This window comes from Crocuta crocuta, unplaced genomic scaffold, assembly GCF_008692635.1.
Source record: "Crocuta crocuta isolate KB4526 unplaced genomic scaffold, BGI_CrCroc_1.0 scaffold92, whole genome shotgun sequence".
Taxonomy (NCBI): domain Eukaryota; kingdom Metazoa; phylum Chordata; class Mammalia; order Carnivora; family Hyaenidae; genus Crocuta; species Crocuta crocuta.
Window position 1 is genome coordinate 408,861 of NW_027528804.1, and position 24,258 is coordinate 433,118.

Sequence of the window (24,258 nt, forward strand, 5' to 3'; positions counted from 1 at the left end):
TGGAGGGAGGATGAGGGGGATAAAAGTTGAGAGGGGAAGGGAAGACCAAAGGCCCCCTGGAGAGTCTGCGCTGGGCCAAACACAGCACCCGCAAGGCCTCTACCCTTCCAGCGAGCAGGGGCCAGCAGAGAAGCCAACCTGGGAAGAACAAGATGAAGCCCCGGATGCCGCAGAAGCAGAAAAGAAGATCCCAGGCAAGTGGCACATCTGCCTTGGAAGCAAATCCGCCCCGGAAGTCCAAGCCACTTCCCCTGCCTTCATGGGATAGATGGGAGGTAGGTGCTCACATTCCACGACACAAGACACAACTGGGAAAATGGACAGGATGTTATCAATTGTAAGTCCTTGTCACGTACGACAAGAACCATGCGGTGTTTTCCCACAGTGCCCCCGAGTTCAGAGTTTATAGATGAAGTGTGTCAGTTTTCCTGGAAAAAATATTGAAGAAAGATTTATTCAAGATTACACACAAGTCTGGGCTTCCTGAATTAACCCATTAATTCATTTAGAAACAAACAAGTCGCAAGAGAAAAAAACTCATTAAAATATAGCAAGAGTAATTATTTGAACCNTTCCTTCTTTCTTTCTTTCTTTCTCTTTCTCCCTCTTTCAGCCAGCCAGCCACTAGGAATTGTATAAACATGGCTTAATTTTACCAATTTTGCTGGAAAATTGGATGACTCACATCAGTTTCAGTTAAGGTGTCCATCATTTGAAAATTAGCTTCATACTAAAGATTTAGAGCATTAAAAAAAAAAAATAGAAAGTCCGTGGGGGAAGATTAAAAATCTGCTACCAGATTTGTTTGCTATCAGTATTTTCAGCTCCCTCATATTTTAACATGCTCTTTCCGTAAGTTATTAAAGAGTGGATTATTTAAAACACAGGTAAATAAGGGGGATGAGGGCTACAGAGGTGGTGGATGTGGATATGTCAGCAATTTTGTGATGGCAAATCAGGAGATGAAAAAGTGCCAATTCATTCTTATTTTAGATATTGCAGCTAGAAATACAACTTTGGGCCCTTTAAGGATGCCAGCCTTGATTTGTATTACTCCTTTCAGCTGCATCTATCTGCATTTNAAAAAAAAAAAAGAATAACAGACATCACACTCCAAAGACTGGAGGGGAGAAGAACTTTCAGGGAGCAAGAAATTCAGCTCCCAGCTACACACACACACACACACACACACACACATACACCAGAAACCAAAGGAAGCTAGGAAGAAGTCATGATGCACTCCTAAGGAAAAAAGTTAGGGATATATTAATGTAGAGATCAGTTTTACAGGGTATTCTTGAACAGAAACTATTGTAACCGCTGTGCTAACAAGCAACACTAATGCCTTAGAGAAGGAAATTAACATGAAGATTACCAGGAATGGTCCTTCTGCTTTAGGAGGGAGATCTTTTCTCTAGGGACAAGAGAAACAGCCACCTCCTAGGAGGCTGTCCTCCCTTACTTAATGCACCTGTTTCATTAGTTCATTGCCGCCTAAATACAGCCGAGTCCAAATAAAAATGTAAAATGAACATAATTTATTTATATAGGTTGAATGATATGAGGGCCTTGGACTGTGAAAGGAGACATGTCGCTCTTTGTCTTTTTGTTGTTATATCTAGGGTTTCCTATCTACTTTGGGTGAATTATCACCAGCCACATGAAAATACATTGATTAAAAAAAAAAACTGGGAGAAGTTGCACATCTTCCTCTTGTGTGGAGTGCTGATAAATTTATATGGCAATTTTGTCCATAGAAAATGCCAATTAATAATAATTCAGCAATAGATCTTCAGGGTTCCAAGTGCTTTAAAATCGATAGTTTCTCCAAAATATTTATAATTTGCAACCATTGAAGACTTACCAGGACAGTACAGCAGAAAGTCCCCATCAAAATACCTAAAATACCCACTTTGGCTCTATAATGCCAACATTTGTTTTGTTTTTGGCATGTATAGTAGAGTTAACTAAATGCCGGCGCTGTGTTAGTTCTCTCTGCTGTAATTGTGAGATAAAATGGGAACAATTGTGACAATGAATAATGACATCACTGTTTTTATTCCCTATTCACACCTAAATTGGTCCATTTAGCAGCCGGAGAGGTGAACCACTGGGTGCAAATAAGACTCTGGGTGCAAATGAGCACCTGGGTGGTTCAGTCAGTTGAGCACGGGACTCTTGACTTTCACTCAGGTCATAATCTCGCAGTTCGTGAGTTTGAGCCCCTCATTGTGCTCTGCGTTAACAGTACGAAGTCGGCTTGGGATTCTCTCTCCCTCTCTCTGCCGTTCCTCCACACTCTTTGTCTCTCAAAATAAATAAATAAACTTAAAAAAAAAATAGGACTCTGCCGCTAGCAGCTCTGTTGAGTTTTGGCAGAACAGTTATCCAGTGATGGGGTTCTATAGGAATGCCATATTTTGGGAAGGATTCTAATAGTAGTGCTATCTATAAATTACTATGCCCTCAGCAGGAAGTCACAAGGGTCTATACCTGTTCAATATTTATTTTCTTAGGTCATTCATCTAAAAGATGTTATTTGTCTTTATTTATAAATTACATTTGGACGTCTGATGATAAGCAGTCATATTTTTTTCCTACTTTTTAAACTAATTTTTTAAAGTTTATTTACTTAAGTGATCTTATGTGATCAAGAGTTGGTCACTTAACCAACTGAACCACCCAGATGCGCCTCTAAACTAAATTTTAATCTTGAAAGCCATATGCAGACATAGTTTAAAAAGTCTAGTATTTCATAAGGTTCGTAATTTAAAAATAGCACTCTTCACCTCCTTTCTTCTCCTGATTACTCTTCCTCAGAGAAAATGACTTTCAACTTTTAGACCTTTTCTTTAGTGTTCACTGCCATATTTCTAAATAACATTTATTTAATGCTGTTTTGTTCAATTTGTGTACTATTGATCACTTCCCCGTTTCTAACCCTTGCTCTCTCTCGCCCCTCGAACACAGAATTATCCTCTCCTCTTTCTAGTATCGCTACAGCTTCATTTTTGGCTAAATCAATATCCAGTTTTCATTATTATGACCATTCAAATGGTAATATAATGTAGGGGAAGAAAAAGTTTTCCTTGGCCTTCTTAGGGTCCTTGGTTGAGTCTGAAAAGTTAAGCTAACAAAGACAAGAGAAAAGCATACACATGTACTTAATATAAAAGTTTTATGTGACACATGAACTTTCATAAGGAAACGAAGACCTGAAGAAATTACTGAATTTGAGTGTTGCTGTGCAGGGTTTGACGAAGTAGTGGGACGTCATGGACAAACAGGACAAAAACTATGAGGGGCGCCTGGGTGGCTCAGTCGGTTAAGTGTCTGACTTTGGCTCAGGTCATGATCTCACAGTTTGTGGGTTCGAGCCCCATGTTCAGCTCTGTGCTGACGGGTCAGAGCCTGGAGCCTGCTTTGGATTCTGTGTCTCCTTGTCTATGCCCCTCCCCCACTTGTACTCTGTCTCTCTTAAAAATAAACACTAAAAAAAAAAACAACAACTGTGAGCTAAGGGTAGCCACCTGGGACAAACTCAGCAAGCCTCTCCATTTGGATTCTGGGTCTCAGAGATAAGGATGGCCCTTTCCTGTGGGCAGAGTGAGGGTATCTCGCTAATGAGGGTCTTATGAACTGCTTCTGGGGAGAAGGAGGGGAGAAGATCAGAGAAATCTTCCTGCTTGTGCTGTTTACTCAAACTCCGTCAGCTTAAAACATTCAATATGCCAGTGTGCCATATTTTGGGGTATCCTGTTTTGAACCTCATCAGTATCATAATTATAATTACTTTCTTCTATAACTTTTGTTTACTAGGTAGTTATAATTCCTTTTTCTTTTTTGGTTAGTTTTCCATGTGCCCAGATCTAATTCCTTCTGTGTTTCTTCACAAAGTATTGACCTCCTCTTAATATATTCTAGCACTTTGGGTAAGCTCTCCGTTTCCCCATTTTCTTGAAGACACACCTTCCGCGCTGCTGCTCCAATCTGGGTTCTTCATCCTTGCCCCCTGCTTCCCAGCTGCCTTCCTGGGATTTCCCATCATGTCATTCTGGAATTTCCCTTTGCCTTCCTTCTGTTTTTGATTCCTCATTCTTGGATCCCTGACCCTCCCTTCTTCCTGGCTCACTTTCCTGTTCTGGTGGAGCGCTCAAACCTGGAGACCTTTGCATATCTGCAAATGAAAGTGTTCTAATTCTATCACTATATTTATTTTACAGTTAGACTGGGTGTAGAATTCTAGATTTGAAATACTTTATTATTCAGATTTGTTCTACTGTGTTCCAGGTAATAGAGTTTGATACTGAGACGTCTGGTATATTCTAATTCATGCTTCTTAATTTATGATTTTTTTTTCCTTTTCTTTTCATTTCCCCATCCCCCCTGGAAGCTATTAAATTCTTATCTTCTATAGCCAATGTTGTGAAGTCTCTCAGTGTTTATATGTTTTTATTTCCATCATTGTGTCATATACCTTCTTAATCATGTTGTGACCTTTTAGTCTGAAGATTTTCTTGAATCATTTTTTTGATAATTTTCTCCTTTTCATTTATTCTGATTTCTTCATGGGCTTCTTATTATTTGGAAGTTAGACTTCCTGGAAGGGTGCCCTAATTCTCTTTTATCTTTTTGTCTTCTTGTTCTCTCTCTCTCTCTCTCTTTCTGGTTTCCTGCCAATTTAGTGAGGTTTTAGGAGAGACCACACATAAATATATGTTTATTGCACCATATGTAAGAACAGTCTGACAATCATAAAGAAGCTAAAGTTTTGCAGAGAACTAACTACTCCCTAAGAACTAGTGGCTAACCAGATCATAAAAAGCCTGTTACTAAGTAGACAATTGGTATAGGATTATCCTTTTTATTTAAGCTTTTTTTTTTTTTTTTTTACCATTTATTCATTTTTGAGAGAGAGAGACAGAGTGTGAGTGGGGGAGAGGCAGAGAGAGAGGGAGACACAGAATCCAAATCAGGTTCCAGGCTCTGGGCTGTCAGCAGAGAGCCCAATGTGGGGCTCAAACCCACGAGTGGCGAGATCATGACCTGAGCCAAGTCGGACCTCAACCGACTGAGCCACCCAGGTGCCCCTAGGATTATCCTTTTTTAATTCAAATCTGAAATGATCTCACATGAAAATTTCTGTGAGGCTGCCTGACTAAATAACTATTAAATAGTCTAGAAAGGCATTCACAAAGTTTAGAATAGAGAGGTTATTTCAATTCTCAAGGAAGAGAAAGAAAAACAAAATCAATCACTTGTGTGGAATCTCTACTTTGTTCCTAAGATTAAACTGGCCTTGTGGCAGCTGGTGGTTCAGTTAGTTAAGCATCTGACTCCTGGTTTCGGCTCAGGTCATGATCTCATGGTTCATGGGTTCAAGCCCCACATCTGGCTCTGTGCTGATGGCGCAGAGCCTGCTTGGGATTCTATCTCCTGCTCTCTCTACCCTTCCTCTGCTCTCTCTCTATCTCTTTATCAAAAATAAACAAAAACTTTAAAAATAAAAAACTGCTATTAAATATCATTGGCATTCTCGTCGCCATAAAACGCACAACAAACAGAATACAAACGTGTCCTTTTTACTACTGACCTGATTTAAAAAGCACTACAGTCATTAGAATTTTCTTTTTACTTTATAGGTAAGAGAAGAAAAGTCTAATTTAATTCTAGTTTGGACTTAATTTTTGTAGGCTTCTGTCCACATAATTATGATTTGAGGGACATTTAAGAATTAATGCTCAGGGCACCTGGGTGGCTCAGTCGGTTGAGTGTCCAACTGTTGATTTGGCTCAGGTCATGATCTCACAGTTCTGTTAGATTCATGAGTTCCAGCCTCACATCTAGCTCTGTGCTGACCGTGGAGAGCCTGCTTGGGATTCTCTCTCTCCACTCTCTCTGCCCCACACTCACTCGCTCTTTTTCAAAATAAATAAATAAACTCAAAAAAAAAGAATTAATGTTCTTATAACTAAATATCATAGTTCTTTTTTAGCTAACAGTAGTTTTCAACATTCCTAGTACATTTTCCCAGGTTTTCTTATCTACCCCCCATGTTAACCAGGACCAGTAATGTTTTTTGAAAGTTTATTTATTTATTTTGAGAGTGAAAGAGTGAGTAAGAGTGAGGGAGGGGCAGAGAGAGAAGGAGAGAGAGAATCTCAAGCAAGTTTCTCACTGTCACGAGGGACTTGAACTCATGAACCATGAGATCATGATCTGAGGAAAACCAAGAGTTGGACGCATAACCAACTCAGCCACCCAGTGGCCCAGGACCTGTATTTTCTAACACAAGAGCACCCACATGGATTACAGGCACTGCTGGGAGCTTCCTCTTTCAACGTGAAGACCAAGTCTGTCATTTAGGAAGTATTTGCAGAATTTCTGCCACTACTACTGGCTAAGCACTCTCAAGAAGAATAAATATGTAGGATGATGTAGGAGACACACACTTAATTGGAGAAGTTGTAGGTCTTCTTTATCTTGTAATTTAACATCAAGATTAAGAGATATCAGGAATCTGATAGGAGGAACTAGTAACTGAATGAATGTAGAGGAAATGAGAAGGGGATCAGTTGTGAGGGAGAAAATAGGGAATTTAATTTTGGACAAGCTGAACAGCGTTTACTGTTCTCTAGGCCAAACTATGTTGGTTGCATCAGTGGCAGAGGCTTTGCAAGAAATCCACGAGGCAGAATTAGACATCATCTTTTCCTGCTTGGAATTTCATACATTTTGTGTCTTTTATTAAGGTGCTTATCATGCTGTTTCGCAATTTGCTTATATCTTTGCTCCACAACTTTGAAATGCTTTAGAGCAAGGTCTGGGTCACACGTTTGTCTTTGTGACCGGGAGTTTAGCACAAATTACATCCTCAAACTTACAGAATTGTCCAGAGTCGGGGACTGAAATCTTGATGCCAATATTGTCATCACTTAAGGATCCATTTAAAACCAGTTTCCTCCTTAAAGCATTTTGTGTTTTAACAGATTTCTCCCAAACAAACTGTAATTTAAAAATAATCTCTGGCTCTTGATCACTGTTGATATAAACACTATACCATCTAAAAAAAAATTCCAACCAAGAGTAAAGCAATTTGATGTTTTAGCTTTAGCAATACTATTGTAGTTAAATAATGGGGCGTCTGGGTGGCTCAGTCTGTTAAGCGTCCGACTTCCGCTCAGGTCATGATCTCGCAGACCGTGGGTTCAAGCCCTGCATTGGTCTCTGTGCTGACAGTTCAGAGCCTGGAGCCTGCTTCAGATTCTGTGTCTCCCTCTCTCTCTCTCTCTCTCTGCCCCTCCCCAGCTCCTGCTCTGTCTCTGTTTCTCAAAAATAAATGAACGTTAAAAAAAAATTATCTTCACTGAAATAGATTGAGACTTCCTTTTATCCTCCTTAGCGTTTATTTTTAAGATTTGTCCCTGTTGATATATCCAACTTAAGTCCATTCTTGCCTAAAAACATTAGAATGTTTGCAACCTGAACACAGGCTTGGTGGTTACAGGTAACAAGAGCAGGTAACAGGTGAGAGGGGGTGTTACTATTCTTACAATGTTGCAGTCCTTAAAAAAAGAACCTGGAGCAAATATGGCAAAATAGAAACCAACCATATATGGCTGGTGCATGGATAATCTAATTTATTTTTTGTATGTTTGAAAATCATATGCTTTAAAAAATGAAACAGCTGATTTCAAATAGCTCTTTTAAACAACTCCTATAAAAAGTGGTGGATATATTTTTTCATGAAAAAAGATACTGTGAACTTCTCTTCTAAGAACCCAGATAGGAAACATTTGCTCTTCACTTTAGAACACATAACTTTAAAAACAGGAGAATATATATAGAATTCTAATTGTTGACAATAGAGGAAGACAGATCACAAAAGATATGAAGCTTTCAAAAACTGAAAGTTTGCTGTTTAAAGTGAATGCGTCATGAAGTCTGCATAACTGAAATTACCAGCTCGGTTCAGGTGGCTCCAATGTTTAGTCTACACATTTGTAAAATTCTCAACACCCAATCCAACAGTCTACTTGGCAGCCCATCTTTGAGCCAAATGCAGTCCAAACAAAAATCATGAGCCCTCCCTCCTCAACACATCCAAGCCTGGCCCTCTTCTCCCATTGACTGGAGTCCTGCAAGGCAGATGCCCATGACGTCTCTTGATCACTGAGACTTACAACACTAGTATGTACTTCATTCCATGTTTTATTTTTGACAGGAATCTTTTTAAGATGGTGTCCACTTTATGAAGATTATTTTAGTTAAACTAGCATTTTGTCCGTAAATACACTTAACCTGACACACACGAGGTAAAAACGTAGCCAATAAGTGCACGTCATGGACAGACACCATGGGACAGTCATACTTCCTCAGATCACCTCTAATACCCTAAGTGACCTATGGTCACCAGGCATATACACTAAGTGAATCCCTGGACTATTAGGAGAGCTTAAGTTTTGAATATAATAAATGAATACAAGTTGAAATGTTTTCCTTGCTCCCCCGTGGAACATCTTGTGTACTTCACCTTGGCAGCTGTAGCTCCATGGTGCAGTGATATTGTTGAAACTCAGAAGTGATTATGTTCCCCTCCAAGTCATCATCTCCCTGTACCACATGCACGTTAACACCCTAGAGTTTTCTTATTGCTCTTACCATGAAGACAAAAATCCTTTCCACGGCCATTGAGCAAAGCTTTTCACAATATGTCCTCCGTCTCCCTCTCCAGCATCATCTTACCAAAACTCTTGCTGTTCGATAGAAAAAAATGAAGAAATGAAACTCCCTATTCATTCTAGTACTAACCTCAGTTGTACTTTTCCTTGCGTATTTTATTATTTGTTTAAAGTGTCTCTCTCCCAGGGCACCTGGGTGGCTCAGCTCATTAAGTGTCCAATGATTGGTTTTGGCTCAGGTCATGATCTCACAGTTTGTGAATTCGAGCCCTGCATCAGGCTCTCTGAGCTGACAGCTTTGAGACTGCTTGGGATTTGTCTCTCCCTCTCTCTCTCTCTCTCTCTGCCCCTCACCAGCTTGTTCTCTCTCAAAAAATAAGTAAACATTAAAAAAATAATAAACTATTTCTCTCTCATACCAAAAGTTATATATGTTTTCATTGTTGTTTTTGTTTCGATCTGTTTTTGTTTATTCTGGAATATCTAGCATAGTGCTTGCCTCTTTTTTGCAATTGAAAAAATGATTCAAAGAGGACAAAGATAAATCATTCTCTCAAAAGATTAATATTTACATAGGGCATTTGCCAATGAACCTAATAAAAGAAAGATGTGTAAAAACCCAAGGCTCAAACAATAAAGGGGGAATATAAGTAAGTAACATTTATGTGCTTATGAGAAGAAAATGGAGGCTTTTTAAGATTAGAAAAGACAATAAAAACAGTAATACATTTATTTTAGAGATGGCATAGATTCACTCCTTTGAGCTGATGGTATAAAATTACAAATGACAGTGACAAAACATAACCATTGGATTTTTCTTTCTTTTTTAAAAAATATTTTTAATATCTATTTTTGAGAGACAAAGATAGAGCATGCATGGGGGAGGGGCAGAGAAAGAGGGAGACACAGAATCCAAAAGGGTCTCCAGGCTCTGAGCTGTCAGCACAGAGCCTGACACAGGCTCAAACTCATGAACCGTGAGATCATGACCTGAGCCAAAGTTGGACGTTAAGCCAACTAAGCCACCCAGAGACTCTAATTGGATTTTTATTTCTTTATCAGGTTTGCCATTTGGGTATGTAGATTGTGGGAAGTGGCCTATTTGCTCTCTTAGGTTAACCTATATATATTTTTTGGTCCAAATGAATTATATACCTAGAAACAGTAAAAGGTCACTGGTGGGATTATTAACTANATGTTTGTACATATATAGGATATTGCTTTTATGTTGAAAAAATTTTTTGAACTAGTTTCATATCTACATTAGTGTGAGCAGAATAGACCAACAACTCTTCCATCTTCATCATCTGTGTGGGTAGCCAACTAGCAATTTCACCACATTTGTTCTCTCTTTCCTTTCTCTCCCCCCTCAGCATGATGCCCATCATCCTCTACATGCTCCAGTTATACCCCCAAATTGGAATATATATCAACAGACACTGTGATCAATAAGAAAATCAACATTGGAGCACCTGGGTGGCTCAGTCGGTTCGGTGTCCAGCTCTTGGATTTGGTTCAGGTCATGATCTCTCGGTGTGTGGGTTCAAGTCCTGCATCGGGCTCCATGCTGACTGGGAGGGGCCTGCTTAGGATTCTCTCTCTCTCCCTCTCTCTCTGCCCTTCCCTTGCTCTCTCTCTCTCTCTCTAAATAAAAAAAAGAGAGAAAGAAAAGAAAAAGTAAAAAAATCAGCATTGACAGAGCACTACCATGGAATCTACCGACTTCATTCACATTTTGCCAACTGTCCCAATAGTTTTTTTCCTCCCATTTGTGTCTACCAGCTTTTCACTGTAAGGTCCTCAATTCTCCTTTAATTATCAATTAACATTTGGAGGCAGGGCTTCTAAGGTTTTGCTCTAATATCTTGTTCTGCATCAAGTTTTCTACATTAGCCTTAGTATCCACTGATAACTCCCATCTGAATTAACCATCATACCAAAGGCTGCCAAAGGTGATTCCTTATTTGCATCATTCATTTTACATTTAGCAATTGCCATCCCGCTGTAAGGAAGAACTTTCCCTTCTCCCTCTTTTTGTTTGTTTGTTTGAGGATAGACTCATGGATTCCAATTTTATTTAGTGGTTTATCATCTGATAATCTCATTAGTTATTTTGATGCAGAAACTGCCTCAGATTTGGCCTGTGGGAGCTCCTTCAGGCTGGCTTCTGAATCCTTTTGACATGTCCCCACCATTCACTGAACATGACTTTCAGGGATAACAGGATGCTCCAGGCATATTTTGTTCATTCCATCTTCTAGCCCTGGAATAGCCATTTCTTGAAGGAGCTTTGGTTACTTTTGGTGGAGAGTAATATTTAGAAATCAAAGCCTGGGTGTTCAGTGTTATCACTGTTACTGAAGTGTTATTGTATCTAGGCCTTTTTAGTGAAGAAAGCTAGAAATCTATGTGTATTATATATATATATATAAATATATATATGCATGCATGGATGTATACACACATATCCAATTATAACTATCCGTGTGTGAGTTTTAAACTTGATTTCATGGTGAAATCATTTTATTTTCATCCTATGCCTTGGGGTTCTTGCAGATTCTTTAAATGTTGTAAGCTCCTTCTCAGATACTGAGAAATATAGTTTTATTCACTTCAATATATTTCCTTATATGCTTAACAATTAACGTGTTTTCTCATCGTAATAATTTTTCCAACCACTCAGTAGCCTCCTCTGCACACCACCTCCTTACCACACTGGTGTTGCTTCGACCTGGATTCACTGACATGGTGGGAAAAAATGGAAGGGAAAAAAAGATGAGAAGAGAAGGAAAGATGAGAAATCAAGGGAAAATCCCAACAAGATACATTTTTGTAAAGTTTATTTATTTTGAGAGAGAGAGAGAGAGTAAGAGAGAGTAAGAAAGAGAGTGAGAGCAGGGGAGGGGCAGAGACAGAGAGAGAAAGAGAGAATCCCAAGCAGGCTCTCTGCACTCATATTACAGAGCCTGACTTGGGGCTGAAATTCGCAAACCATAAGACCATGACCTGAGCTGAAATCAAGAGTCAGACACTTAACTGGCTGGGCCATCCAGGCATTCCTCAACAGGATATTTGATAATTCACAGAGCTCTTACCAATTTTTGAATATAACATCATCTATCCTTACTGGATCTCAAACTACCACAACTCATTGGCAACTAACACAGTTGGCGAAGGTAAGAAAAAGCCATAGCCACTCACCCAGCAACTTTAAGGGAATTTCTATCTTATTGATATGATATTTTATGATCAGAGTCAGAAAGAGCGGCTACAGACATGGGTTGTAAATGCTCAGGAAAAGGAAGTAATGATCCTTATGAGCCAACAATGCTTCTAAACAAAATTACAAACAAACCTCATTGTCTTTTTAAATGGAATCAATAGCTGTGATATAGATATTAATAGCTATGATGTAGATATGTTGTTTTTGAATTTTAGCAGACATATCTCATGATGTTTGGAAGACAAAAATAGAAAAATCTAAGCAGAGTGTTAGAACAATTAAGTGAGCTGCTGATACTGATTTAACTATGTGAAATTTTCAGTAAGTTCAGGGTATAATGAAGGCACAGAACGCAAAGAATGAAATCCCTTTTTCTGCCACAGTCTGCCCCATCTCAGGAAACAGAACTGCTATTCATCCTATTGTTCAGGTCTTGAGGCTTGAGGTTATCTTTGTTTCTTCGCTTTGTCTAACTCTTCATATCTGATTCGTCAGCCAGGTCTGTCAGCCCTGTCACGAAAGATGAAGAGTCTGAGATTTTTACCTGCACGGAAGCTAACGAATCACCTGCCACAGTTTCAGGGATGCCGGTGGGAGACGAGAGACCACTGGCTCAGAGACAAAGGATGGTTTATTACAGCAATAACAGTAGCCAGAGCATCAGCATTTGTGACAGTTCTCTGAGCCCAATGCCCCCAGGGTGATGCCAAGAGTGTCAAGTGATGCCTGCACATGCAGTGGGTTGAATTACAGCACAGGACCTCTGATGTTTGGGAATTCAAATCTTTTATAATAGACAGCAAGCCTGTGTAGGCTTTGCTCTGAAGGGTATACTTATTTCCTAGGGCTACCATAGCTTCCATAACAAAGTTCTGTAAACTGGGTGAAAACAACAGAAATTTATTCTCTCACAGTTTAGGAGGCCAAAAATCCAAAACCCAGTTGTTGGCAGGTTTGGGTCTTTCTGGAAGCTCTGAGAGAGAATCTGTTCCACATCTTTCTCTTCGCTTCCGGTGGGTCTGGTAATTTGGGGTTCCCTGGTTTGCAGATACATCACTACAATCTCTGTCTCCATTGTCACATGGGGCTTTACCCTATATGTCTCTGAGTGTTCACATGGGCTTTTTTTAAGTCCACCACTCATTAGATTTAGCCCCCCCCTCAGTATAATGTCATCCTAACTCATTATATCTGCAAAGACCCTATTTCCAAATAAGAAATAGGGTCACATTTTGAGGTCTTGGTAGAGAGAGAGAGGGAAGGACAAATGTCACAGTGTCACAGTCTTTTTTTTTTTTTTCTTTTTAGAAAGAGAGAGCACCAGCAAGGGAGGGGAAGAAAAAGAGGGGGACAGAGAATCTGAAGCAGGCTGTGAGCTGACAGCAGAGCCTGATGCAGGGCTTGAACTCACAAACCATGAGATCAGGACCTTAGCTGAAGTCAGACACTCAACCAGCTGAGCCACTGAGGTGCTCTGTCACAGTCTTTTTATAATCTAGTCACAGAGGCACAGAGGTGATATCTGAGGCTGGCTTCATAGTTCTGTGATTTATTCATTTGCACAGAGCCCTGTGCTTAAAAAAAGCCTACACTTGGCTTAATGCTCTGGTTTCTGAATATTCCTAGTAACTCTTGAATCGAGGGTTCTACAGGGTCATTTTGTAGTGGGTCCTACAAATGACATAGCCGGTGACACCCTATTACTCTTGTATTCTATTGGGCAGAAGTGAGTCACTAGATGCAGCCGGTATTCAGGGGAAGGGCTTCCATAAGGTGTAAACGCCAGTAGGCAGTGAACATTGGAAGCCATTTTAGAGTCTGTCCATCACATACTGTTCACTAGCTCTAATGATTCATCTTCCACTTCTAGGCAAAATTTATTCCTTGCCCTCTCCCAGAGTCCCCCAAATTCTCATCCAAATATAGCATTACCTGAACATTTAGAATCTCAGCATCTAAACTCTTTGAATACAGTTTTTTTTCTATCTGTGGCCTGAGAGACTAAAGGGACAAGTTATCTGACTCCATATACCCAACATACAGTGGTGAGACAGGCTTAAGGAAACTGCCCTAGGCATATCAGTTCAATTAGGAGAAAATGGCAGTCACAGAGGAGTGTTCAATTCCTAGCAATTTTGAAATCCAGCCAGGCAAGGATTCAAAGTTCCTTGATTGGGTCTCAAGTTCTGGGAATAATTCTCCTTGGCTTTTGGTTCCACCCTCTGAGCTGTTTGCTCCACTCTCTGTTCTATCCTTCTTTTCTTCATAAAAGGTAGCATGTGTTTGCAGCCGAGTACTTTTCTTAGTCCACTTTCTGCAAGTAGAAATTCTGGAGTCCAATGACCTGTTTTCATTTTGTACTATCTGTCCCTTTGAGTTAAGGCTGGGAGTGTTTTGCTTATATAATTCTCTCAAATCTTTCTGGGTTTCCTGTGAAACTTTTTGTTGTTGTTTTAAGTTTTTTTATTTTGTGAGAGACAGAGACAGTGCAAGTGGGGGAGGGGCAGAGAGAGGGGGAGAGAATCCCAAGTAGGCTCTTCACAGTGCCAGAGCAGAACCCGATGGGGCCTTGAACCCATGAAGCTGTGAGAGCATAAGTTGTAAGCTCATATATATTTATATATGTGTGTGTGTGTGTGTGTGTGTGTGTGTGTGTGTGTATATATATATGTGCTGTCAGATGCTTAACCTACTGAACCACCCAGGTGCTCTGAAATTCTTTGGGTTTTACTCCATTAGAAAAACCCACAACCACATGTCTTTTTGAGATAAGCCTTTATATATGTGTGTGTGTGTGTATATATATATATGTATATGTATATGTATATATATATTCCTTATATATATCCCATATACATCCCATATATATATATTTTTTTATTTTTACTTTTTTTAGAAAGAGAGAGAATGAGTGCAAGCAGGGGAGAGGGGTAGAGGGAGAGAGAGAAAAAGAGAGAGAGAATCTTAAGCAGGCTTCATTCTCATCATGGAGTTCAACCCAGGGCTTGATCCCAAGACCCTGGGATCATGACCTGAGTGGAAATCCAGTGTCAGATGCTGGGTCGCCTGGGTGGCTCAGTCTGTTAGGCATCCAACTTGTGGTTTTGGCTCAGCTCCTAATCTCACAGTTTCATGGGTTCAAGTCCCACATCGGGCTCTGCTCTGACAGTGTGGAGCCTGCTTGGGATTCTCTGTCTTCCTCTCTATCTCTCTGTTTCTCTCCCTCTTCCCCTTCCTCACTTGTGCTATCTCTGTCTCTCTCAAAATAAATAAATAAACTTAAAAAAGTAGAAATTTTAAAAAAAAGATTCAGATGCTCAACCATCTGAGACACCCAGGTGCTCTGTCCATTTATTTTCAATTTTTTAATTTAATTAATGTTTTTAAAGTAATCTCTACACCCAGCATGGGACTCAAACTCACAACCCTGAGATCAAGAGCTGGTGCTCTCATCCTTTTAAAATTTGTAATCCTTGGGGCACCTGGGTGGCTCAGTCGGTTAAGTGACCGACTTTGGCTCAGGTCATGATCTCACAGTTTGTGGATTTGAGCTTTGCATCAGGCTCTGTGCTGACAGCTAGCCCAGAGCCTGGAGCCTGCTTCAGATTCTGTGTCTCCCTCTCTCTCTGACTGTCCCCTGCTCACGCTGGCTGTCTCTCTCTCACAAATAAATAAAAACATTAAAAATTTTTTTAAAAATTGTAAACCTTACTCCAAATTATTCTCTATTCTCCTGTTCTTTATGGCATTTATTACTATTCAATATATCATATGTTTTACTTGTTTGTTTCATTTATTATCTGTTTCCTCATTTTTCTACCCCAATTATAAGGTAAGCTACCAAAGGGCAGTGAATTTTGCTTGTTTTATTATTTTATCCACAGTGATTAAAATAGTGTCAGACACCTTCAAGACAAATACTGAATAAATAAAATAATTTCAAAAAGTATTTGAAGAGTTTTTAAAATATTCATCTGCTGTGAAACATTGTTAACGTATAAAAGTATGTGACAAACCACCTGTTCATGAAGCAGAATCAATAGAGATGACCTTGGATGTCCTGATAAGAGGATAAAAAATTAAAATATACCTTCCCCAACACGCCCAGAAAAGACAAATGCATCTCCAACAACAAAGAACACCACTACTGTCACACACACACACACACACACACACACACACACACACACACACAGATTGACATAGACTTTGCCATTCATTGTTGTGGATAACCAACAATTCCCTAATAAGAAGAGAAATATATCATCAAATTTGAAATTTTGTTATGGAAATTATTTACAGTAACACATAACTTATGAGCAACGTATTTATAATATAAAATAAAGAGTTATAATTTATAATTGTGTCCATATTGGATTATGGTAAGGTTATCATTTTCTTCTCTCTTGTATCTTCAATATGACCATTAAAAATATTTAGTGAGGCGTTTCTGGGTGGCTTAGTCAGTTAGGCATCTGACTTCAGCTCAGGTTATGATCTCACAGTTGGTGGGTTTGAGAACCACATCAGGCTCTATGCTTACAGCTCAGGGCCTGGAGCCTGCTTCAGATTCTGTGTCTCCTCTCTCTCTGCCCTTCCCTTGCTTGCGCTCTGTCTCTCTCTGTCTCTCAAAAAAAAAGAAAAAAATTAAAAAGATATTTAGTGATCCTTGTTTTGCACTTATAATAATAATTCTAAATTAAAGTCTGCAAAATCCCTCTGTTATTCTCTGAGTTTTCAATTCCTGATTGATTTGTTTAGCTAAAAGCCTTGAGTTAAAATAGTCTATGTTCAAGTTCAGCTCTTGGTATAGGAATCAGTACTAGATTTTTACCTTTCATGACAGCAAATGAAAACTAGGTTTTTAGGTTAGAAGCTGAATTCTTATCTTCTCCTAGAAGTAGAGTCACCCCCCACCCCCCACCGCCCACCCCAAGCGAAGATGTCAATCCCATTGCATTTTCTTCAGAGTATGAGCTCCTCCTTACAAGCCAGCTGAGTACCACTGGGGAATGGATCCGGGGCCCCTGAGCTATCTGGGGAGCAGTTTGTGGTCTTGCTGTACTTCTAGGCTTCCCCAGGTTCCCATCAGCCACTGACGCCTGCATGAAGTGGCATCTCAAATGGCATTTGCTCTGTCTCTGGCCATGCTGATTTGGTTATTGGACAATATAAACCTGTTTTGGGCATGAATCCATGTCTGAGGTACCAGCTTCTCATGACGGGAAAGGACCTCACTTAGAAGGACTTCTTGAAGGGAAGTGAGTAGAGAAGGGTGAGTCCAAAGTTCCTGCCAGTCCACTGGTTCTTTTAGGAAGGATCCTCATACTGTTGGCTTAGGCTACTGGTAAGGGCTGAATTGTATCTCCCCACCCCAAATTCATATGTTAAAGTCCTAACCCCCAGCACCTCAGAATGTGACTCTATTTGACATAGGCTCTTTACAGTGGTAATTTACTTAAAATAAGGTCATTAGAGTGGACCCTAATCCAACATGAGCAGCATCCTTTGAAGAGTAGGAAATTTGGCCACAGAAACGTACAGAGAGAAGATGATGTGAAGATACAGGAAGAAGACAGTCATCTAAAGAAAGCAACCCTGCTGACAGCTTGATCTCCATCATCTCACTCCAGATCATGAAGAAAGAAATTTCTGTTGTGTGAGCCACCCACTCCGTCGTACTTTGTTAATGGCAGCCCTAACAAACTGAATTGTCAACTTTCTTTGCCTCCTGGATGCCACTGACTCACCTGGATCTTTTCAGGGAGGAAGTTGAAAGTGTGGTCTGAAGGTCTTCTATTTCTGTAGAAGCAGCTGATGCTATGAGACGAACAAAGCAAGGCTATGGCTTCCCCAGACTGTGGTAGAGCAGGACAGGAACCTCCCTCCCCATCTTAGCCCCCTACCATGTTTCTGCCCAAAGAACAAACACATTAATTATTTTTTTTCTCATCCTTTTTTGCTTCTGTCTCCATTTTTCCTCCTTTAATAAACGGCCAAGATCCCATTGGTCAGCATCCAATCCTAGTTAATTACCCAGTCTAGTTATCGTGCATCACCCAAGGAATGTACTGTCAGAATGACTAAAAACAAGTTAAAACACTAGTGATAGTAAATATTTCTTTTCCCAACAGAGACTATTAAGGACACACCTCATCTTTAAATCATATGCCTCTCATCCTGAAATGCCTTTCTTCTTTTTTAAACATTTTTTTAATGCTTATTTATTTTGAGAGAGAGAGAGAGAGAGACAGAGTGAGAGTGGGAGAGGAGCAGAGAGCAAGGGAAACACAGAATCCAGAGCAGCCTCCAGGCTCCGAGCTGTCAGCACGGAGCCTGACACGGGGCTCCAACTCTCCAGCTGTGAGATCATGACCTGAGCCAAAGTCGGATGCTTAAGCAACTAAGCCAATGAGGAGCCCTCTGAAATGCCTTTCTTATGGAATATACTCATTGTTTCCACATCTGAACCATATCTGAACTAGATACTAGATCCTCACATTATTCTTTTTTTTCTCCTTTTTTTTTTTTTTTTTTTCCCTTTTCGCAGATCCTGGTCATAATGGGAACCATGATCTCTTTGCTTTATATGTGGCTGTATTCCCAGAGCTTCCATTTCCATGTGGCACATCTCTATGCGTGCTTAGGGTATCCCAGTGCCCAGCTTATTGTTGGCCAGAGATACCTGAAAGGTAACTTCTTTGTTCCTCTGGTGCTCATTTTACTGGGGACTGGCTGGGGGGCATTTCTGTATCTATATGTTAATAGAGGATTTTAGCATCAAGCAGTTAACTGAGTCCCTTTTTTTTCTTCTAATGTCTTTTGGTTTTATACCCAGGAGCTGGTGTGGTGAAGGATGAAGAGATGGCAATGCATTGGTTTAGGTAAGAAAGATGACATCTACCAACAACAAAACTGCAAGTTATTTCAAGAAGTGCTAAAATATAAAACTTTATGATTTTGGTGCCTTTTCCCTAGAACATAAATAAGATAGAGATATTAACTCTCTTAATATTAAAGTCTCAGCACCTTCTCTACTTTTTCCACTTGGCAGTGAAGCAAGAGTAATGGTGGAGGTGATGGTGGCTGATGCATTTAAAACAGTCTTCCTGGGGCACCTGGGTGGCTCAGTGGGTTGAGCGTCTGACTTCAGCTCCGGTCATGATCTCGTGGTTCGTGGGTTTGAGCCCTAAGTCGGGCTCTGTCCTGACAGCACAGAGCCAGGAGCCTGCTTCAGATTCTACGTCTCCCTCTCTCTCTGCCCCTTTCCTACTCACGCTGTCTCTATCTCTGAGGAATAAATAAAAACAGTCTTCAAAATGTAAGCAAATGATAGGTTAACTTTAAAAGAGCTAAACTGGAGCATATGTAACATTCAAGGTCAAGATTCAGAACATCAATAATTTTATCAACAGTGCTTCATGTTAGCATTATCTTGCTTGTTAAAATTTTGAGCTCTTGACCATAAAAGACACATTAATTTGAAATTTAAAAGTAGAGATACATACTACTTCTTGTTAAGTCCACCTTTTTGGTCTAAATTTTATTCAACTGGTTTGTATTCAGTGTTCAAAATTTTTCACAAGCAGCTTTCTTGATTCTGATTGTGTAGTCTTGGCCTGATGAGTCCTCAAGGAAAAATATCCGATATTATTATATTTCCAGTTTGAGGAAACAAGAACAACTTTGGAAACATACACATGAACACCCCACCTCACACTCTAGAGGTTAAAAAATGGAAATAAATAGGCTCTGAGATGTTAGAGACTCCATTTTACATGGAGACTATGGTAAACAATAAGGACAAGTTAGGAACAAAGCCAGAGTCACTTAATATAGAGACCTGACTCTGAATGCATGGAGTCTCAATTTATTTGAAAGTGGAATTTCAAAGATTAGTGAGCACGAAATATGGCTAGTTTGAACAGAGATGTAAAACACACACTGGATTTCCAAGATTTAATGTGAAGAAAGGACTATAAATTATCTCATTAATAATTCTTTATATTGATTATATGTTGAATGATAAGGTGACAGGATTAAATAAAATATATTATTTAAATTAACTTTACCTATTTCTTTTAAAACTTAATATGGCCACCAGGAAATTCCAAATTGTGCACGGCTTGCATTATATTTCTATTGGATAATGCTGGTGTGCAGGCTCTCACGATCTGGGAAATGTTCAGTTATCTTAGAGAAAAGTGAACACATTTATGACTTTGTCATTACCCATGAACTGATGAGCTCAGTCTTCTGAGAAGTAGCCTTTCTTCTCTCTAGAATAGTGGTTGACCAACTTGGCTATGTAGTAGAATCCGTCCCCTGGGGAGCTTTGAAACGTACTGGGGGTTAGCTCCAGATTGACCTAAGTGAGCAGAAAAAGCCCCGAGTGACTTTAAATGAATGTAAATGGACCAAGCCACTACCCTAGAAGTCTACAGTGGTTATAGAATAAACACGAACCAGCATGGGAAACCCTTTCAGTAACCTGCGTCACCACAAAGTTTAAAATGGGTATTCTGATGAAGTTCACCTGCCAAATAACTTGGAGAGTCAGGAAGGGAATGACATGGCTCTAGAGCAGCTAAATGTGGTTGGTGCCTGACTAGAGGAGGCTGAAGCCCCTGCTACTGGGAGCGTGGACCACACCCGGTGGGCACTTGTTATAAATGCAGCATCTGAAGCCCTAACCCAGCCCTTCTGAAGCAGAAACGTCACTGTAACAAGTTTCTGGGGGCGACTAGTAAGTGCATTTACGTCGCCCTAAACAACACTTTGGAAGCCAGGTCCTTTCTTACATGGGACCATACAGTTATGGCCAGTTTGAAAAACTTTTCCATCTTTCGGTGACAACTTCCTCTGTCAGGAATGGGGTGAGGAAAGCTTTACAAAAGCAACATTTCGACTCATGCTTTTAAAACAGAATTAGTAGTTTATGACTTACAAAAACAATTTATGTCTAATGAGAAAAACATTGAAAAAACAAAAATCACCTATATCCTGTATAGCACAGTAAAAACTACTTTAAACATTTTGATGTGTATTCTTCTAGACTTTTTTCAATTAGTATATTTATAATAGTCCTTGCTTTACTTGAAGATTTCACTATTTTATGGTTAGCCCTTTTCCTAGTTTCTTACTATCACAGACTGTCATTGGAAAGAGCCATTCATATATACCTTTTTGCACATCTGATTTTCTTACCAAAAAAACCCAATGATCACTAAAAATAGAATTATCAGGTCAGACAAGAATCATTCCTAAAGCTTTTGATACATATTGTAAAACTATTCTGAAAGATTGTTCAAATCCACTCTAGTATATACTCATAGACTTATCAATATTGTTTTTGATCATTTGTTAATCTTTGCCAACTTGAATAACTCCATAGATGTCTCATTTAAATTTTTTTAACTGTTCAATGTTTTATTTATTTCTGAGAGAGAGGGAGAGACAGTGTGAGCAGGGGAGGGTCAGAGAGAGAGGGAGACACAGAATCTGAAGCAGGCTCCAGGCTCTGAGCTGTCAGAACAGAGCCCGATGTGGGGCTCAACTCCACAGACTGTGATATCATGACCTGAGCCAAAGTCAGACGCTTAACCAACTGAGCCACCCAGGTGCCCCTCACTTAAATTTTTTTATTTTTTATCAATTGTGAAAGTGACCATTAAAAAAAATTTTTGTTGTAATTTTTATTTCTTTTCCTGCAAATTGCCTTTTCACGTTGTCTGCCCATTTTTTCTTTGGATTTATTTTCCTACTCATTTTCCAAAATTTTTATGCATTAAAAATAGCAAGCTTTCATACATTTCCTTGTGTTGTATTTCTGACACCTTCCTCCCCATCATAATAATTTGAAAAAATAAAACTGCTAGATAAGAAGAAGGCAATCATTATATAATCTGTATTGTCCAATATGATGGCCATCACCTACATGTGGCCATTTTATTTTAAATGAATTAAAATTAAAAATTCAGTTCTTCAGTTGCACTGTGTACATTTCAAGTGTTTAATAGCCACACATGACTAGTAGCTACTGTATTGGACAGAGCAGATATAGAACATTTCTATCTTTGATGAAAGTTCTATTGGAAAGTACTGGCATATACTGCATTTATATTATAGCAATTAGAAATCGTGCTTAAGGATTAGCTTACATTTTACTGAATTCCTAACATTCCCAGATGGTTTTTTCCTGTATTTTGATTTCCTGCATATTTTGGAGAGAAGAGCACAATTATTTTGATCTTTGAAAAAGCTGATGAATAAGTGATTTAAATATTCATATATTAGTTTTTTTTAAAGTACTGTAGATGTTTCAAATAAGAGACATTTTTACATGAAAGAGACTTATTAACATTTGTCTATACCTATGATAAGTTGGAAGTGCTGGCTCCCAGCAACGATTACATATTGGTATTGGCACTGCCTTGGTTTTATTAAGCAGATGCTTTTTCAAGGGACTGTTTTTCTGTTTTGTTTTTTGTTGTTGTTGTTGCATACTCACTTCCTGTTACTTTTCCAGCCCATATCACCAGTCTGCTTTTCTTTTCCTTTTTTTTTAGAGAAGCCTCCAAGCAGGACCATCCCTGTGCTTCCTTTAACCTTGCAGTAGGAAAACTGAAAAACGTGACTGGGTCCATGGAAGTAGGGTAATGAAATTGGCTGTCTATTCCCTTCTAGCTGAGGTGTCATTCCTTCTACACCAGCCCCCATATATTACCTGCAATTGACAGACAAAAGCTTTTTATATATAGTTCACTTCCTACTCTTGCCTTTCTATGTGCTTGCTTTGCTATGTGTTATGATAAAAGTCACAAAGCAAAGGAATCCAAGATTCATATATGCGCACAGATTTCCTCGATTATACTGTTAAGGCATTCGATGAGCCTGGGATGAAATGCCAGATTCTTTCATGGTCCTTACAGTCTCCCATACCCTGGATGAACCACATTTATGGCCTTGTTGCATTTTCTTTTAAACAGAATGGAACGTGTAAGAATATAAGGTAGCTAGCTCTATCTGGGCATAAATTCTTCTTGTGTCTATTGTACTAACCCTCTTCTTGTTATTCATAGTCATCCAGAGAAGTATGACTATTTTCTCTGGAGTTCTTTATGATTTTGAATAGTTCATAGTCTGTGACCGTATGCAGCTATTTTGGGGCAAAGACATTTTGATAGGGCACCAAAAATAAACCATTAAAGTTTCAGCTTTTTTTTTTTTTTTTTAGTAATGTAACTGACATGTATTGCATTACCAAGTAATGTGTACAACCCCCTCCTTCAAGCTTTATCCCTTAAACTATCTCAGACTGATGTATGGGCAAGGTCCAGAAAGAAGGGGTCCCACGGATGGGTAGGGTGAGCCTTGGGAATTGATAAACTACTCAGGGATATCGGTTGCATGTATTACTTGGTAATAACATTTTGAAATGACCATTTTGAAGCAGCCCAGTCAGAATGAGATAGTCCGTATGTTCTTGTTATGACTGACTGCTGGTAGTTTCACAGCTGATGGGCAGGCATGTGAATGGGGCCTCTCTCTAATTACCACTTCCAAACCAAAATATAGAATTTGCTGAAAAGAGAGGGGTCTCAGACATTACCTAAGAGTGTTGACTAGAAAATCTCTTCAAAATAGGGCAAAAGAATCCAGCTGGGCTCTGATGTTGTGAGACAATTTCTTTGGGTGGCTTTGATTTTATCCTGAAGACACTCAAGATAAAACCCAGATGAAATGGCACGTGTTTCCCTCAGTGCCTTAGAATGAGTCCCAGCAGGTGTTAACCTGGCCGTTTGCCTAAACGTTTAGGACGTTTAGGTGCTTTTGGTTTACTTTTTCTTAAAGTTAGAAGCTTTCCTTTTTCTTTTTACTAAATAACTCTCTCCTCTAGGGATGTAGAGGTACTCCTGAACGTTGCTGCGAGACAGGGGGTCCAAGAAGCCCAGGAACTTCTGGAAAATGTTATCTGGACTAGAGGCAAGCTCTTGCTGACTAAAAACATGAGGGTTTTCTACAAACCGTAGCCTGTGTGCTGCAGGCGCAGCCTGGATGGGATGCTTCACTCTCCCTTGCTCACTGTGACCTTGCAGCGCTCTGTGGAACCACCAGTGCAAGTGGCTTTTAGTTATAGTTTTCTCTGCTGCTGCGTTACCAAATAGCTTAAATCCTTTTGGGGGGGGGGCCTGGGTGGCTCTGACTGTTAAGTATCCGACTTCGGCTCAGGTCATGACCTCATGGTTCCGTGGGTTCGAGCCCTGCATCAGGCTCTGTGCTGATGGCTCAGAGCCTGGAGCCTGCTTCAGATTCTGTGTCTCCTCTCTTTGCTCCTCTGTCACTCATGCTCTG

The 24,258-nt window shown here is 39.6% G+C and overlaps 1 protein-coding gene across 1 annotated transcript; it reads left to right on the forward strand.

Moving 5' to 3' along the window:
* The first annotated feature begins 71 nt into the window (after positions 1-71).
* Positions 72-24,258, forward strand: LOC144224621 (uncharacterized). The gene is made up of 5 exons (XM_077755701.1): positions 72-275; positions 18,455-18,596; positions 18,743-18,788; positions 22,473-22,559; positions 23,804-24,258. Exons 1-5 carry the CDS (start codon positions 153-155, stop codon positions 23,934-23,936), a joined length of 531 nt encoding a protein of 176 aa, XP_077611827.1. The 5' UTR covers positions 72-152; the 3' UTR covers positions 23,937-24,258.

Coding starts and splice junctions, on each gene's coding strand:
- LOC144224621 (XM_077755701.1), top strand. CDS start 153: ATGAAGCCCCGGATGCCGCAGAAGCAGAAAAGAAGATCCCAGGCAAGT. Junction 276..18,454: donor CTTCATGGGATAGATGGGAG/GTAGGTGCTCAC, acceptor CCCTTTTCGCAG/ATCCTGGTCATAATGGGAAC. Junction 18,789..22,472: donor ATGGCAATGCATTGGTTTAG/GTAAGAAAGATG, acceptor CTTTTTTTTTAG/AGAAGCCTCCAAGCAGGACC.